Source organism: Microtus oregoni, unplaced genomic scaffold, assembly GCF_018167655.1.
Source record: "Microtus oregoni isolate MIOR12 unplaced genomic scaffold, Mior012 000033F_ref0000390, whole genome shotgun sequence".
In the NCBI taxonomy this organism is placed as follows: domain Eukaryota; kingdom Metazoa; phylum Chordata; class Mammalia; order Rodentia; family Cricetidae; genus Microtus; species Microtus oregoni.
Window position 1 is genome coordinate 11938757 of NW_024543092.1, and position 18041 is coordinate 11956797.

Sequence of the window (18041 nt, forward strand, 5' to 3'; positions counted from 1 at the left end):
CAAGGCTCACTGCAAAACCTACCTACCATCTATTAGACCCCTCACTGATCTTTTTAGGATGGTGCTTGTCTTTTCAGATCCAAGATGTTCAGTGTAATGGCCTTCTTTCTTCTAAATTTATATCGCCCTACAACCCTGAGACTACAAACACATCGAAACTGACTTCATAACCCCTTAGCCACCCATTAGTTTTTTTTGTCCCTTTCCTGATCACACTAATGCAATATTTAAAAGAGAAATTTCCTAAGCTGACCTTCACTTGAGTTGACACATTCTGTGACAGATACTTCACCATGAATACCAAGCTTGGCTACAGTTCCTCCTGCATTTAAAATAATCCACTGGCTGCACATTCTGTAGGATCAGAGATTTTTTGAAGCTATTGATTATGGACCTGTCCTTTTGGGGCATTATTTAAAGAAAACAAAATCCCTGTAGCAAAATTAGAATAAGCAGATATGAGTTTCTGCCATGTGCTAGCAGGTGACCAGGTTTGCAATTTGTGTCACCCTTGTTCTCTGCCAGCTCTTGCTTTTAGATTCCAGCTCATTTAGTGAATGAATGGAGATTTTCATCCAGTCTGTTCTCTGTCCTTCTGGTCTCTTCACACCGGAGACAAGTTGCTAAAGGCAGGCACAATTAACGGTAGTATCTGGGGCTAACTTTCCAGGCAATTTAAGCAAACAAGGATTTAGCCTGAAATTTCCGAGTAATTGCTTTGTTTTGCTGCTGAGTGTGATTTGGGGAAGAATACAGTGGAATTGTCCGGAACCACGCCCTCCCAATCTTGGAACACAAAAGCGGGACACTTGTCCAAGTGTCTTGGGAGATGACGACGGAGTCTCAAAATAAGAACACCGGGCTGAAAGACCAGACTTTCTAGGAGAATACATATGCAGCGTCCTGTCTATACCTCTAAACAGTATAAGGACCTTACTCTTTAATATCAATCCCGTTCCTCCCCCAGTCAAGTATCACATTAATTTACGGATTTAAAAAGAAAGAGTTAACTGTGGTGATACTCACCTGTACTCCCAGCACTGTCTTCAGAGGCTACAGTATGGGGACCCTGAGTTTGAAGACAGGCTGGGATCCATAGCAAAATCTTCTCTAAAACCATACTGAACCAAAGTGCGTGCACACACACACACACACACACACACACCACACACACACACACACACACACACACACACACACACACACCTGAGTAACAACTACCATGCAAACCCAAGACCACTGGTTCAGATTTTACCCATTAGTTCAGGAAGCACGGATGAAATACAGTCTTTAAATTCAAAGACCTTTATCAATTACTAATGTGAAACATTAATGTTATTCTAGACTCCTCCGTTTTCTCATCTAGCAGAAGGGAAATCACATGCCCCCATGAGCGCGTTTCATGACAAATGAGAGATCACTGGAATTTAGGAGAAATCCAGCATTAGATCATTCCCATTCTTGCTTATCAGATAATTTCTTTAATAAAAACCTGGGTAGTTAACTATTAATGTGTTTGGTTGTTTGTTTGTTTTGAGATAGGGTTTCTCTGTGTAGCCTTGACTGTGCTGGAACTCACTCTGCAGACTAGGTTTGGCCTCAAACTCAGAGAGATCTGCTTGCCTTTGTCTCCAGAGTACTTGGATTAAAGGATTACACTGCCACCACCCAGCTAACTACACAGGTTTAAAAATATACTCATTTTAATGTTCATAGCTTTCATATATTTTTGTTTTGAAGCAGGGGCTCAGTCATATATCCCATTCTGGCCTTTGATGGAGGAAGGTCATTGGTTAATTAATAAATAAACTGCTTGGCCCTCATAGGTTAGAACATAGGTGGGTGGAATAAACAGAACAGAATGCTGGGAGGAAGAGGAAGTGAGCTCAGACGCCATGCTCCCCTCTCCCGGGGAGACGCAATGAAGCTCCAACCCAGGATGGAAGTAGGCTAGAATCTTCCCGGTTAGCGCACCTTGGGGTGCTACACACATTAATAGAAATGGGCCAAGCAGTGTTTATATGAATACAGTTTGCGTGTTGTTATTTCGGGGCATAAGCTAGCCAGGCAACCAGGAGCTGGGGCGGCAGGAACACAGCCCGCAGCTCCTTCAACAGGCCTCGAACACTGGGTCTTCCTGCCTTAGCCTCTTAGCCACCTCCAGTTGACCTTCTCATGCATCTTAGTGTAATGTAGCGAGATACTTTATTTATCGTCTTTGGTGTAATGTGTATCACTTCTTCATTTTCCTAATGCTGCCTTTCTCAAATTTCAATGAACACATTTTATAACTTTTTAACTGCGATTGTCATACAGCAGTAACGTAAAAACGACAGTGGAAACTTTGGAAATAGTTAAGTTGAAAGAAAGCATTTATGAAGTTACTTTTGATATGATCAGCATTTTACTCAGCCAAGAAGTGCTGGCCAGGCACTCTGCCTGGCTACACAGGTGTGCACGGAATAAATCTTACAGCCACTGAATCATGCTGGTCTTAGTAACCTCATAATCTAGGGAGTGGTCTGTGCTACTACTGATTGCTTCCAAGTACAATTAGAGGTGATGATCTTAATCGTGATCAGAGGTGGCAATCACAGTCTGCAAGTGGCCAGAGCCCTGAGCCATTTAAGGACTGGGTGGCTCCTTGCTTTGATAGAGATCGGCTATTTTTTCTTCATTCTGTACAGAGGGGTCTGCCAGGTAAGGTGTGCTCTTCTGCCCCAGTCCCTATCCTTCCTTTCATAGGCTAGACTGTTTTGTTGCAATGATTCTTCCATATGGATGTCTCAGAAAGACAGCCGCTATTTATTGCTCTCGACTCAGCTTTTAAATATCTTTTATGCTGTGTCTTAAATTTTTCATTTGCTTCCTCTGGGCAATCCATAAACTGGTCCATAACTTCAACTACAGAAAATCAGCAAAGGAGGTCTCTCATTGCATTGCTGCCTTCCCTAATGGGCTCCCCAAGGACCTCGTATGATCACAGCCCCAGGCATCTCCCTGAGATGTGAGCTCACAAGCCTTAGTCCAGCAGAGATATGTGGCTAGGCGACAAGGACAATCTCCATCCAGTCCCGTACCTTACAGCGCATCTGCTCCGTGTGGAGTTCCTCATGGTGATCTGGCAGAGGCTGGGACAACTTCTTCTTGAAGGTTCGGAGCTTCTCCAGAGAGTCGGCTATCCCTTTCTCACACTTTTCCCAGTCCTGCCATTGGAGGAGAAACAGATTGGACACATTTGGGGTGAGAAACTACAAAAATATAAATGAAAATAAAGAAAAAAATACTCTCTTTAGTTGCCGGGATATAATTATACTAAGGTACTGTGGGAAGTCATGTTCACACTCAATGCCGTTTTGGACACTATGCATTTGTCAAAAGAGCTGAGTTCAGCTTGACTCTGTTACTTTTAACTGTTTGTCTCTAGTAAGCATATGTATGTATGTATATAATATGCTAGTTTTCCCTGAGAAATAAAAATAGAGTCTACAACTGTTGAAGAATTAAAGTAAGCAATAGCTATCAAGGCACCAAGCACAATACCCAAGGTGTAACTGAATTAAAATTTATGCATAGAGTGTGAAGATTATTCCAGTTTTCTGTCTCTCTCCTAATCCACACCCAGTTGCACATCATATCTACACGCTCCCAAATGTTATGAGAGTGAAAAAAAAAAGAATAAAGAATCTCCTCAGAATGCAAACAAGCATGAGTAAGAGAAAAATAGAATATAAAAATAATAATTGACTCTGATTCACTCTAGACATAAATATGAGCCACCCGCTCTTGAGTTACTGCAGAAGTGCAGACAGGCAACCACCACAGGCATCACGAACATGGAGTCTGCCTGGTTTTCACCTTGCTCAGGCTGAACTATGTCTGGAAAGATTAAGTGAAAGCACAGAGACAGCCACTCGGTGAGAACTGGAAGAAGAGAGGCTATGCACAATTTAAGAAGTATCTGTCTCATGACACATGTTCTGGTATTGCCACAGGTTACATGGTGGTAATACCCAGAACACACTGGATCTCTGAGTGAAGACAAGGAAAAGTATACGTGTGTCTATTAGGACATGTGACACACCAAATTGGTAACAGGGACTCCCTCTGGGAATGGCAGCAAACTTGCGAGGGTGCTACAGAGAATTTCAGTTTTCACACTACATACTTCAACTACTACTTGAAGCTTTTTAATGGCACATGTATTTGTTGTTTAACTTTTAAATGCTCTCGTTAAAGGAAACTGAGAGTAACTACACTGAATCTTGGTTTTATACTGCCCTATTTGTATTCCACCATCATCCAGTACCTTAGTGCTGCATCAAATTGCAATCAGTTAAATACATGCTGTTTTGTCCAGTTCTCCCATTTTGGTTATATTGCCCACTCCTGGTCACAATGCTCTCAGTGCCCTCCCCAGACCAGCTGCCCAATGGTCATTCCCTGTGCAATGAATCACTGAATTCCAAAGACAATTGATTTAAGAGCTAGGATGACCGAGAGCCCAACATGGTACCAAAGTCTGGTGCCTTTCTCTTCCTATTGTCTCCCTGCATCACCTGTCTTCTCTTGCCCTAGTTCCCCCTACTTTTCATTCTAGAATGTTCTTCTTAGCCACTCACAGACAGCATTACTCCAAACACCTTTAGTGGAAAATGCAAGTTTGAACTTAGTGTCTTTGCTTCCTTAGAGTTTAAATCCAGGTTCTCATCTCTCTTTAAAATTCCCCCATGGAACTTCACAGAAGCTTAAGGACATCTCCTTTTCCTAATTACCACCAACAAGGGCCTGGCAAACCAAAACTAGGAATGCTGATGGCTATGAGGCTCAGGTTTGTGTCAGTTCCCGTTTTACAATATTCGGTGTGTCCTTTCGCTCGCCAGTACTCAGTACTGTAGATGTGATGTGAAAGCAAAAAAGTTTCCCTGCTTAGACCTCACGTTTTCAATGAAACCAGCACACACCCTAAAGCTTTCCATGCATAGCCAGGGCTGTTCACAGAGCTGGCACTGAGAAGGTCAGCCCCTCAGGACAAAATCAGTGTTAGGGAAGCAGGCAAACCGTGAGTATTTGGGGCCTACATACCCAGAGCATTAGGCTAACAGCTAAAAATGGCATTATTAAAGCATTGGTATAAAGATACATGAGTCTGGGTAAAAATGAAATTATTAATCTCTAAAGACTTAGGGCAAATGGAATGTAGTGTATGATTCAAAACTAAAGAAATTCTGAGAAGAGAAGAATAGAGACTCCCATATCCAGTGATGACGTGGATGGTGAAGCCAACCACCGAGTCTTTTTTTCTGCATGAATGATAAGGAACTAACTTTATGTCCTATTCTGCAAACTGTCCATCAGGGTGAATGTTTTATACATGGACTGACAGGTGAGACAAACGAATCCAGTGACTCAGACACCATGCATTCTTAAATCTTGGGACTATATCCAAAAACCACATCACAAATTTAAAAAAAAAAGAAGATTAACACAGTCTTGCCAGAATGAGTTACAATGTTGTAAATCCTTGCCTGGCACCAAGATGACGACAAATGACTCAGGTATATTATGTTACCAGTGAATTGCTCTGCAAGCAAACAGTGGTACTGAACACATTTTTGGTGGCATTTTGATTGATTGTTTCCTGTTGAGATATATATGTATCATAATGTATAATGTATATTATATATGTTGCACACATATAATGCAGTATGGCATATAATATATATTGTGTATATATTATATGGCAACACACCCACGATTCCCAAAGTTAACCCAATGGATGTGAATATTTGAAAGAATAAATCTGCTCAAATACTGTGAACTGTCTCCTTCTACTCAAAAAGGTCGCACGCTATACTGAATAATCATGAGAAATTGGTGATTGCCAACATGTACAGAGCTGCAACATTTCCTGGGTACAATTTTAAGTGTTAATGACATCAATAACGGCAACGGCTGTCATTCATGTGCCCTCATGTGCCCACTACCTCATGATTTCCTGGAATTCTTCTGGCAAATTCTCACAATGGTCAAATGGGTGAGGTAAAATTAGAACCATTTTGAAGATAAGGCAATAACTATGGTTTTCAACATGAGCTTATCTGAATTTAGGGTGCATTCTTTTTCTTATTTCATTCATATTATACAAAGTCATGAGCTTCCTCATGAATTGATCAGACACGTATAACGAATGAACTAAGACAAATTATAAATAGTAAGGGCCTGGGCAGGGGAAGCTCATTATAGACAGTATGGATAAAACTCAATGTCTTTGGGGTCACAGTGTTTGTGGTCAATGAAAGGCCTAACATGCCTCTTGGAGAGTTTTGGCCAATGGCAGCCTGCTTAGAGGAACCAAGGCAAATCAAGAGACTCATTCTGGGTTAGCTTTTTCCTGGCTATAAAATACGAGATATCGATCTTGAAAACCATTTTAGTCTGCAATTTAGGGACTGGAATCTGCTTCTTGTGTTTCTGCCTGGCTTTCTAAAGTTGTCACATGCCGCAAGGCATAACACTGGCCATTAATCAGAATTAATCACTTGGACAGCCTTATTAGAGTTTCAATTACTTTGTTGAGGGATTTTCCTGAAAGATGAAGTGTTGAAAATTGGGAAACTTTTCCAGTTCATGCAAGATAGGACAGAGTCTTCAATAAAATGGAAGAGAACACGGGAAGTGTTGCTCAATGACCTTGCACTACGTGCCATCGTTGCAGTGAGACAATGGGAGGAAGCAACACGGCTCCTAAAAGGGACCCCCGACCCGAACTTACATTCAACAGGAAAGCCAGCTTTTTCTTCTGCTCCTCCAGGTGCATGCTGGCTGACTTCCATTGCTCTTGGATCTCTGTGAGTTCAGCCTGCAAGGCAGCCTCGGCGCCACTGTCAGCCGAGAGCAGGAGCTGCTTGCCGGCCTCCACCGTCAGGATGTAGCTGCCTTGCTGGCGCAGGAACACCTTCTCTTTGAACTGAAAGGGACCAGAGCATCTTACTTTTTATTCTTTCCTTCATCGGTTCCCCGTTAAGAGGAAGTTTCAACTGCCTTATGTGTTAGAATGCATACGTCATGCTCCTGCATCTTAGAGGAACCAAGAGGAAATGAATGAGAAGCATAATCTCAGCACAGTAGGAGCTCTGCTTCTGGGACGAAGGCCCAGGGATGGTAGAGTGGCAGCTGTCCCCAGCATGGGTACACAGAGTCAGTCTCTCAGCGTTGTAAAGGCTGGATCAGTCTAGAAAGACATGTGAATGCACTCAGACTCAGAGGCATGTGGCAGAGAGAGGGAAATGAGGAGGGAAGCATTGACCGTCTAAGAGAAACACACCGAATTCAGGAAATGTAACATACTTTTCCATGACTGGGTCGGAAGTACCTGTGTAAGAATGGTAGTGACAACTTGCAGGGGAACTTTCAAATTTTAAAAATGTGTGTGAGCCTTTTGTTCACATTTATCTCTGTGCACCATGTGCATACAGTGCCCAAGGAGACTAGAAGAAGGCACCAGATAAAGATGCCCTGGGACTGGAGTTACAGATGGTGGTGGCTGCCATGTGGGCGCTGGGAATCAAACTTGGGTCCTCTGGAGCCACCAGTGTTCATAACGGCTGACCCCTTGATCTAACCCACCATTTGTTTAAATTTTTAATTTTTGATTTTAGATTTTTAAAATCTAAAATTAGATTTAGATTTGTTTAAATTTTAGATTTTAAACAGTTTTTTTTTTTTTTAGCCGTGGTATGTAGCTCACGGTGGTCTTAAACTTGCAACCACCTTGTCTTAGGTTCTGAAATGCTGGAATTACAGACGGATGCTACCCCACCTAGCCAGGTTTTGGCTTTTACACGGCCACAGAAAGCACTGAGCAGGGGAGCCATGTGTTTGGATGAAAGTTACAGCAAAAGCATTCACTGGGGGGGGGGGGGGTTAGAAAGTGGAATGAAGAAGGCGGGCACTGTACATGATGAGACAGGTTAGTCTACCATCTACCAAGGCAGAAACTCCTGAGGCAGCAGCCACAGGGATGGACATTCAGGATTCATGAGTGTGGGAAGTGAGAGACAAGGAAGAAGTTCATTGTGTGATAACTCTTGGGATCTAGACCACTAGATCAGAAAATAGAACATTCCTCTGACTGGGGACCTAAAATGTGGAGAATGAGGTCAGCCAGGGGTCATAGCTCTTTGTACACAGATAGAAAACGAAAAGGTAGTTGGATATATGAATCAAAACCTCAGCATCTGAAGGGCATAGATACCAATTTGCCGCTCCTCTATTGGGAGTGGATAGTTGAGGCCATGTCTACAGATGACTTTTCTCAGGGAAGGTGGAACAAAGGAGGAGCCAGATGAGCCCTTTAAAGGAAGGAGGGCCATGAACATATGTGGACAAGCTAACAGACAGAAGGGACCAGGTTCTATGATTAAGTCTCCCCGATCAACACCAAGTTGTGTTTTTTTGCCCTTGCCTTTCCATCCAAGTTGGGATGCAAGGAAATGCTGTGAGCCTTGGTGTATAAAGTAGAAGAATCTTGGGAAGGTTTTAAATTGCTCTGATCACTTCTTTTCCATAGGAATGGAGCAATGCAATTACTTTGCATGTTTCAGCTGGCCCTTAAGAATGTCTGTCCTGATTTTCAGGCCACTTCAGAGTCCATGTGAAGAACCAAGGCCAAGGTCAAATGCAGTGGACATGCAGAGGAGGCTTGTGGGCACTGTGTTTGCATCTTACCTGCACTTCATCAAAGAGGGTCCTCACTTGCTGCAGTGGGACTGGGATGCTTCCAAGACCGCTCAAGGGCAGATGGGCCACTTCTACCAACCATTTGCGGAGTTTCTCTGCCATCTCCCTGTAGCGTTGCCACTGGCGAATCTGGCTGTCGATGATTCCCCGCCTCTGCTGGGCCCTGCGAATCACTCCCTGCCACTGATTACTGAGGAGTGTCAACTTCAGGCTGAACTCATCCCTGATGAGGAAATAATTACATAGTGAAAAACTTATTGTCTTGGATATTGTCACGGTATCAGCTAGTATCTCTTTTCCAAACAGTAAGTCCTGAGAAACGGTTTATGACTGGAGATTTCAAATAAGCCGTGGTCTGTTCTTTGGGTTGCAAGTTGTCTTTAAAGCTGGACTATCAGCCTACAAATGGTGAGTGCTTGCATTATCTCAGCACAGATAGGAACCAAATCTCTGGCAATTATCATATACTCCCTCCACGAGTATGTATAGCACTTGGGGGTGTCTCAAGAGCCTGTGGCAGTCTCTTAAACCCTACAATGGGAAAGTGTGTGCTTAGATCTACCCTCAAACTCCCTCCCCAGGTCAAATCATAAGGCATTTTGGAAAATCAAAACCAAGCCACTTACATTACACTATGTTAAAAGTTGTCTTTTTTCTTTTTAAAATGTACTTCATATATAGTCTCAATACTACCTTACAAGTGATGACTCCATCTCAAGCAAATTAGAAATTGTCCTTGCATAGTTTAGGTAAATTTCACAGGTTTTTTAGAAAAAGAAAATGCACTTATCAACCCAATATGGATGAAGATCTCTCATACACTTCGAGATAGTGCATGTCACGTGACCGTTCTCATACTCAGGCTGAGAAATTGCAGATGTTTAATGCACTCCCCCTATTTTCCATCTTAAAATGTATTGGCATTCCTTTATAAAGTTTTATTTAATGTACAAATTGTAGGATAGAAATGGCTTTTAGTAGGATGATGTATCAGGCATCTAATAGGATGTTTCTTGGTAGCTTTTAGTGCTGATCACAAACACAGCATCTTCTTACACTTCTGCTATCACTGAGACTCTGATCAATGAACTAGTCTAGAACTGTTCTAGAACTCTACACTGCTTTGAAATCCTTCTTACTTATACATCCTATTATCTGAAATGGCTATAAAGTTTGAGTTTAAAACCAAATGTGCCATTACTTCTAAAAGAAGTTTATTGAATGATTGAATTGGAACAAATGGTTATTGTATAGTAAAAGCCAATTAATTAATCACCATAAAACACTAAAAGTACTGGGTATAAAGAAAATCAAAATAATTTCTTGCATTCGTTTTAAAAAGGAGTTCCTAGGGCAATGGCAAGATTCTGATAATCACATTTGCTTGTGAGCATAAATACATGGGAATATATCAAAGTAGACTTGATCCTAGTAGAATCCAAGCATGGGAGCTAGCCTCTCGACATGTCTTCTGAAAATGTGTCACCCCAAGACTTGGTAACTGCAGAGAGCACGAAGAAGTGCAGGCACCAGGTGACATTCAAGATCTCCAGGGATGCACCCCTTGTGGTCCTGAGTTCCTTGCTCGTGCTCCGTCTCCTTCTGCTCCTGATTTGGACCTTGAGATTTCTGTCCGGTGCTCCCGTGTGGGTCTCTGTCTCTGTCTCCTTTCATCGCCTGATGAAGGTTAATATTCCTGAGGATGCCTATGTGTTTGTCTTTGGATTCGCCTTATTTAGCTTCTCTAGGAACATGAATTATAAGCTCAATGTCCTTTATTTATGGCTAGAAACCAAATATGAGTGAGTACATCCCATGTTCCTCTTTTTGGGTCTGGCTTACCTCACTCAGGATAGTGTTTTCTATTTCCATCCATTTGTATGCAAAATTCAAGAAAGGAACTCAGGACCACAAGGGGTGCACCCACACACTAAGACAATGGGGATGTTCTATTGGGATCTCACCAAGGCCAGCTGGCCTAGGTCTGAAAAAGCATGGGATAAATCCGGACTAGCTGAACATAGCGGACAATGAGGAATACTGAGAATTCAAGAACAATTGCAGTGGGTTTTTGATCCTACTGCACGTACTGGCTTTGTGGGAGCCTAGGCAGTTTGAATGCTCACCTTACGAGACCTGGATAGAGGTGGGCAGTCCTTGGGCTTCCCACAGGTCAGGGAACCCTGATTGCTCTTCGAGCAGATGAGAGGGGGGGGACTTGATCGGGGGGAGGGGGAGGGAAATGGGAAGCGGTTGTGGAGACGAGGCAGAAATCCTTAATAAATAAATAAATTAAAAAAAAAAAAAAAAAAAAAAAAAGATCTCCAGGGAGCCGTGTCTTTAGCATGTAAAGTGTCCTGATCTGGCTGCCCTTGATGAGCTACCAAAAATGACTCTTCCCAGGGCTGAGGTTCTACGAACAAACCCCACATGCTGACTTTTATCGCACAAATCCTTGTTGTCTGGATTCTTTCTGCCACCCACAGACTCTCATCCAATTTGTCTTTTGATTTTCACTAGCAACTCTCAAAATTCTTTATTTAGTTCCAACTCTCCCATTTTCTTCTCTTTTGTGTTTCCCATCCCCAAATGTTAGCATTTAAAATTTAATAGATGTTGGCTTGAACAGGAATTTTAAATTTTATTTTACTTAATGACTTGAATGTTTGTAATAATGTTAGACACTTGGCTACAGACTGATAAAGCAAAAGATAAAAGGTAATTGCATTTGAATTTGTTTTATTTGGAGAGTCTTAAATTCTCAGTAATGCTCACATTTAAGTTTGGCTTGCTTAGAGCGGAGTAAGTATGACGTCACACATTACTGTTCCAATCTTAACATGCAAATCTCCCATGGAACCACCACTGAAGGCTGAAATTGCTTCTAAAACACTAAAGATAAAACTTCTAACAAATAGGCTTATTTTCTAATAATTTAAGAACACGTGGTTAATTATAATTACAACAACTTGTCCTTGGCATGAGGAACATATACATAGGTACTAAAATCAATTCCTCAAATATAAACATGGAAATTAGATGAGGGAATGCTGGTCCTAGGAAATATATACACGCCACGCTGTCAACTCACATGTCACAAGCGAAGCGAGAACTTCACATTTATGTTTTAAAGGAAGGGTAAGAAACATTTCACACGTAATACAGTACGGTTTAAGGTGGCAACGTGTTTTCTAACATAGAAGTATGGTCTGGGGAACCTTGCTAGAATGAGGCCAGTCCCGGCCACCAAGCGCCCTCAACACCAAGCCTAATTTTGCCTTTAGTTATGTGGCCTCGCTCAAATCGGTTCCTGCGGGCATCTGGAGTTTTTCATCTCTCAGAGAGTCAAGACTGGTGATACCTTGCTCCTTGTAGGAGTAACATTTTAGTAAGTGCAGGAGGATATTAGCAGCATCCGTTTACTGACCACCGATCCAATCCATTCTGATCTATTCACTAACTCCAGTCCCTACAGATGAGTAGCGAAGGTTGGCTAGGTGATTTCCAATTATCCTACGTCCTTCATATCAAATAATAGCATTCGCTGCAGATTCAATACTCACTCATTTCAGAGACTCGGGCAAGCCTTTCCCTCAATTACCAAGGCCCTGTGATAATACAATTGCCTCAGGAAGATTGGATATATGCCCTCTAATCTCTCATTAAAAAGAAAATGACTAATTTACGGGGGAAACTTTCTTTGTAACAATTTATCAAAGATCCTACCTGTCATCAACTTGACCTTGTTCTAGAAGATGCTGCCCATCAACAATGATGGCGTGCAGGATCTGCTGGCGACTGAGCATCTCGGCTTGAAACAGCTGTAATTTGAAAGAAACAGATATACTTTCAAATCCCTAATTTCTTCTGATAACTTACTGCAGTTTGTTTTTTGCGGGGCTACAAAAAACATATTCAGCCCCATCTGCGGTGTGGGAGTAACCTCTTTTTAAATTACTAATTAGGATAAGCTTAAAGACAAAGTTTTAGTTTGGGGTTTTAATTAGATGACTAAATATAGCCTTATCCCACCCCCTTTTTTATTTTTTAAAAGTTAACCTAATAAGGAGAGCTGATGAATTTACACTCCGTGGTCTTTTATCTTTTTTAAAGCTCACTGTTTTTCAGGGTAGTCAAGCTAGTAAACTCATCCCATTATATGGATGCAAACGATGACAAAACCCTGCAGGGATTCAGGTGTAGCCCAGTGGTAAAACCTGAGGCCCTAGGTCCAATTTTCACAGCGTAAAAACAACGAAAACTAAAATAATAATAAAACGTCCCATGTTTCTAATTATTTTCTCTGGCTGTTAGTACTGTTTACTTGGAGATGGGTTTTCACCAAGTGCCCCAGTTAGCTTTGAACTGCTGGGCACATGGGATCTTCTTCGCACACACCACCATTCTCAGATTCTAATGCTTTTTTTTTCCTTAAAAAATAAAACCCAGCATTTTGGAGATATAATTCCCATACCATGCAATCAATACATTTATAGTATCCACTTAATGAGTTTTATTATGTTCCCGATACGAATTTCAAGCATTTGATATTAAAATATTTTCAGCACCACCCAATGAAATGCTGTATACAATAATAGTGACTCCTCCTTTCCTCGCAGCACCCAGGTACCCAAGCCCAAGCCACTCCTTGGCTGTTTCAGGCCTTTATGGAAATGGCCTGCTATGTGCATTTCACGTGAACTGAACATGTTCTCTTGTGACTGGCTTCTTTCACGAGGCACAGCATTTGCGAGCTCCATCCATGCAGTCTTAAGAACTTCCTCTTTATTCTGAGTTGTAATGGACGAGTACAGCACACTCCATCCACCCAGCTGGGTCCTTCCCACTGTGTGCCCGCTATGACCAAAGCTTCTATGAACAATACACATGCATGTTTGTATGGACACGTTTGTCTGAGGAGCCAGCGCCTGGGAGTGAAGGCCTGAGCTGTGTGCTAACCCTGTTTAATATGTTGAAGACTATCGAATGCTTTCTCCGAGCTGCTTCTTACCACTGACTTAAGACTTTGTCTGATTTTCTGCATCCCTTCGACTTTCCCCCACTCTTCTTCCCCAGACAAGCTTTAACTACAATAATCCTTCCCTTTCCTCCTAATCTTCCTATTCCTCCTCCACTTTCTCCTCCTGCTTCTACTGCTCCTTTGCCTCTTTATAATCTCCTGCCTCCCCTTTTCCTCCTCCTTCACCCCCCCATCTCTTCTTCTTGAGACATGGTCTTGGTGTGCAACTAGGACCAGACTTAATCTTGCTGTGAGCCCAGGCTGTACCTGAGACTCATAATCCTCCCCTCTGAACCTCAAGCGCTGTGATGTCACATGTGTATGTCACCACGTCTCTCTCTCTCTCCCTCTCTCTCTCTCTCTCTCTCTCTCTTTCTGAGACAGCATCTTGCTATGCATCCTGGTTGGTCTGGAACTCACTATGTAGACCAGGCTCTTCTTGAACTCCCAGAGATCCATTCACCAGCCTCTGCGTCCAAGTGCCCCCGAGCCCAGTCACACCTGCCTCTCTAGCTCTAATTCAGACATTCTCTATACTTCAGTATAAGATCATGACAATGAATGAACGCAGGCCTGGAAACCATGGCAAAAGAGCTAAACCACATTTCTTAACTTAAAATATTAAAATTGCCAGACAAAAGAAGAAAGGGAAACTGACACATATTTGAGCCTAGCAAAATCCACTACCCACATGGTTCAAAGATCAGGCTGGCCTTGAACTTGCCTCAGTCCTCCTGCCTTTGCTTCCTGAGTGCTAGGATTAGCATGGCTGATGCCTGGTTATGAGATAATTAAAAAAAATACCTTTAAAGTTTTTATTAACTTTTATTTATTATTTATGTGCATGTGTGTGTGTGTGAGTGGTACGTGCTTGCTGAGGCACACAAGTAGAGGTCAAAGGGCAATTTGTAGGAATCAGTTCTCTCCTTTCACCATGTGGGATCTGGGGAGTAGACACAGACTACCAGGCTTGGCAGCAGGCACCATTACCCACTGAGCCTATTTCTTGGCCACAAAAACTTCCTGTCAACTCCAAGCTGCTTGAACCACTTACCTCATGTGCCCTCTGCTGCTCCAAGAGATGCTGATAATTGCCTGAGATCTCCACTGCTAACTTTTGCTCTGTCTGAACCAGGAACTCCATCCATGTCTCACATTTTTCCAAGAACGTCTGGTGTTGAAGCAAAAATGACTGCAGCTTGCTGACGGTGGCGGACAAGGAAGAACAGTTATGGGGTCACCTTTGTGTCTTCCACATATAAAAGAGATGACATACCCCCTCCACCTCAGTGTCTGTCAGACCACTACAAAGATTTCATGTTGGGCGATAAAGTTTTAAAATCCCCAAATCATCAACATTTAAAATAGGAACTTTTTGAATGCTTAAAACTATACTTACCCTTTGAATAGGATCTCATTCAAAACAATATTTACGGTTAAAACATGGATAAAATTTATAGACATGGGAAATTACAATTTGAGTTTTTGTTATTGCTGGAAAATTCTAGACTTTGCATATGTGTGTGTATACACAAATATATAATGAATTCATAGTCTCCTGATATTATTGGTTATGTAGTTTGAATGTATCGGCTTTGAAATTCCTGTGTTCAAATTGAAGGTCAATGTGACAGTATTCCAAAGGTGGGAGCTTCAAAGGCTCCCCCATGCGAGGCCCTCCCTCCCCCATGTGAGGCCCTCCCTCCCCGCTGTGCTTGGGGTTTCTTCCATGTGAACAGGTGGTCCCCTCCCCCCTCTGGAGGTCTTGAGGAACAGCAAGAGAGCAGCTCTCACTAGAGACTCAAACCTCTTGGCACCTTAGCATTGGTGTTCCCAGACCCATGGCTGTCAGACAATATACCCTTGTTTTATATATAGATAGAGATAGAGATAGAGAGAGACATAGAGACATAGATAGATAGATAGATAGATAGATAGATAGATAGATAGATAGATAGACGATAGATAGATGATAGATAGATAGATGATAGATAGATAGATGATAGATAGATAGATAGACAGACAGACAGATAGATAGATACACACACACACGTGTGTATCTCAGTCTGCGGCATTTTTGTCATAGCAGCACGAAACACACAGAAACTACTGAAGTGATCCAGACGTCACCTCACCTGAATCTTTCTGTGGTCTGAGAAGACATCAGAGACCACTGGCGGTTCAGGGTCTGCATCCTCTTGATCTCCTTGTCATTCAAGGGTAACCGGTACCCCAACTCATTGAGACGGTCTAAATCTGGAGCCATGCTGCTAAACCTTAGCATCTGTCCCTGCCGGTGACATTGAAAAGCAAGTTCAGCACCTTCTCAGGAAAGGCTGGGGTTATCTTTATTGTGAACCGTGCAGGTCTGACATCAGGAAGGCTTTCTCTTGGTCTGCAGAGTTCCTCAGGGCCAGGCACAATCTCCGGAGAGACACCTGCCCTGATCTCCTCAGGCTGTCCTGCTACTCATATCCTTTGATGGACAGTAGAAGCTCACATGTACTATCTTATTTACAGGATGGTTTCCTCTATGCAGAACAGGAGAGGATAGAAATCATGCTGGTGACTGAAAAGTTCATTGCATACTCATTAAACTTAATTGATTTATGGTAATACACCCTTTTTATTCAATAACAATTGCGATATAGCTGCTGGGTGAATAAGTACTGTTAATAGGGTTACAAGGATTCACTCGTTTTATTCTTAAAAGAAATCTCATGAGGTAAGGACCACTATAGTTCCCTTTCTAATGATGAAGAGAGAGAGGGACAAGAAGCAAGCAAGTGGCTCAAAGTGGTAGACCCAGGTACAGAGAAGTTGCCGAGCCTTTGCTAGAAGAAACATGGCTCACCCAGATTTTGAAAAGATTATCCACTGGCCAAGACCATCAGTTTCATATCTTTGGGTTGGGAAACCCCAGACAAACAATAATCAGGACTTCAAACAAAGTAAATGTCTATTTTCCATGTGGATTCTTGTTCCTATCTAGACAACCAGTTACAGAAAGCAGAACTTGTCAGTCCCCTTGGACAGGGTGTGTGTGTGTGTGTGTGTGTGTGTGTGTGTGTGTCTTTTCACTGCATGCTCTTTGAAAGGTTCATGATCCATAAAGAAGCATATCATCCTGATTATTGAAGCCAATGATCTGAGCACTTGATGGTAGAATTTCCATGGGTAAGCATCCACAGGCCTAATATAACCTGGTTCTTCTTCTTATGCTCTGACAGGGAGAACGTTACTGCTCCAACAGGAGGAAGCACAGAGGAAACCATCCACTCCCACCAACCTAAGTCATGACAAACCATGGCTTAGAACTGTGTCATTCAAAAAAGTTTGTCCTGGAAAGCCTGATCCTCCAGATAGAGGGTAGATTTCCTTGAGAGAGTCTCACTGGCCAAAATCGTCATGAGTCCACTGGGTTTGTAGGAGACAGAGCCATTGAAGATGAAAATCCAGAAAGTAAAAATCCCAGTCACACAGACACTGAAGTGGCAAGGCTTCAGTGGTCAGAGAAGTCGATGAATAGTGATGCAAGAAGGGGACCTTGGGAAAGATGGAGGCCAAGTGATGCCAGCCTTGGTCCATAATGATGGCCTTTGTCATTGTGAGCACTAGAAACACACTGAAGGATTTGTTTGCATGTATCTATGTGGTTAGCCACAGGTGCACACGCATGTATGTGCATATAGAGACCAGAAACCAGGCAATACCAAGAGTTAATTTTTCTTTCAATTGCTCTCTATCTTATTTTTTGAGATAGGGCCTCTCACTGAACCCGGTGCACACCAATTTAACCGGATGAGATAACCAGCAAGCCCCAGAACCCCTTCTGTCTTTGCTCCATGGGTGCCATAAGGCATATGATGGAATGGCCAGCTTTTTACATTAGTACTACACATCTGAACTCAGGTCCTCAAGATTATGTGACCAGCACATCTCCCTGGGCCCCACATGGAGGACTTTAGGGAAGAGGATACATGACACAATTTGCAAGTCTACTACATTTTAAATTTTTAGCTATGTAAAATTCAAAATTATTGGTAATCCAATAAGATCTTTTTCCTTTTAAAACTTGTATTAATATTATTAATTAACAAAGTGTACCGTAACAGTTATGGGATCGATGTGATGCTTTCATATGGAAATGATATAGGCTGGTTGAGTCTACATAATTCAGAAGAACTTTAAAGACGAAGGTCTCTCAGTAGCTGAGAGAAAGGGGATGGGACGGCGTAGACCGCAAGGTCTAAGGTACGCATCCCAGCCTGAAACAGGG

The 18041-nt window shown here is 42.3% G+C and overlaps 1 protein-coding gene across 4 annotated transcripts in view; it reads right to left on the reverse strand.

Annotated features, from left to right (window-relative positions):
• Window positions 1-18041, reverse strand: part of Syne1 (spectrin repeat containing nuclear envelope protein 1) — a 461524-nt gene that overhangs the window by 59597 nt on the left and 383886 nt on the right. For all 4 annotated transcript variants that reach the window (XM_041680032.1, XM_041680030.1, XM_041680029.1 and 1 more), the window contains 6 exons: window positions 15898-16052; window positions 14817-14964; window positions 12469-12563; window positions 8731-8965; window positions 6776-6970; window positions 3081-3206 (listed from right to left, as the gene is read on the reverse strand). In XM_041680032.1, the coding sequence (XP_041535966.1) occupies window positions 3081-3206; window positions 6776-6970; window positions 8731-8965; window positions 12469-12563; window positions 14817-14964; window positions 15898-16052 (954 nt within the window). The remainder of the gene's footprint in view (window positions 1-3080; window positions 3207-6775; window positions 6971-8730; window positions 8966-12468; window positions 12564-14816; window positions 14965-15897; window positions 16053-18041) is intronic.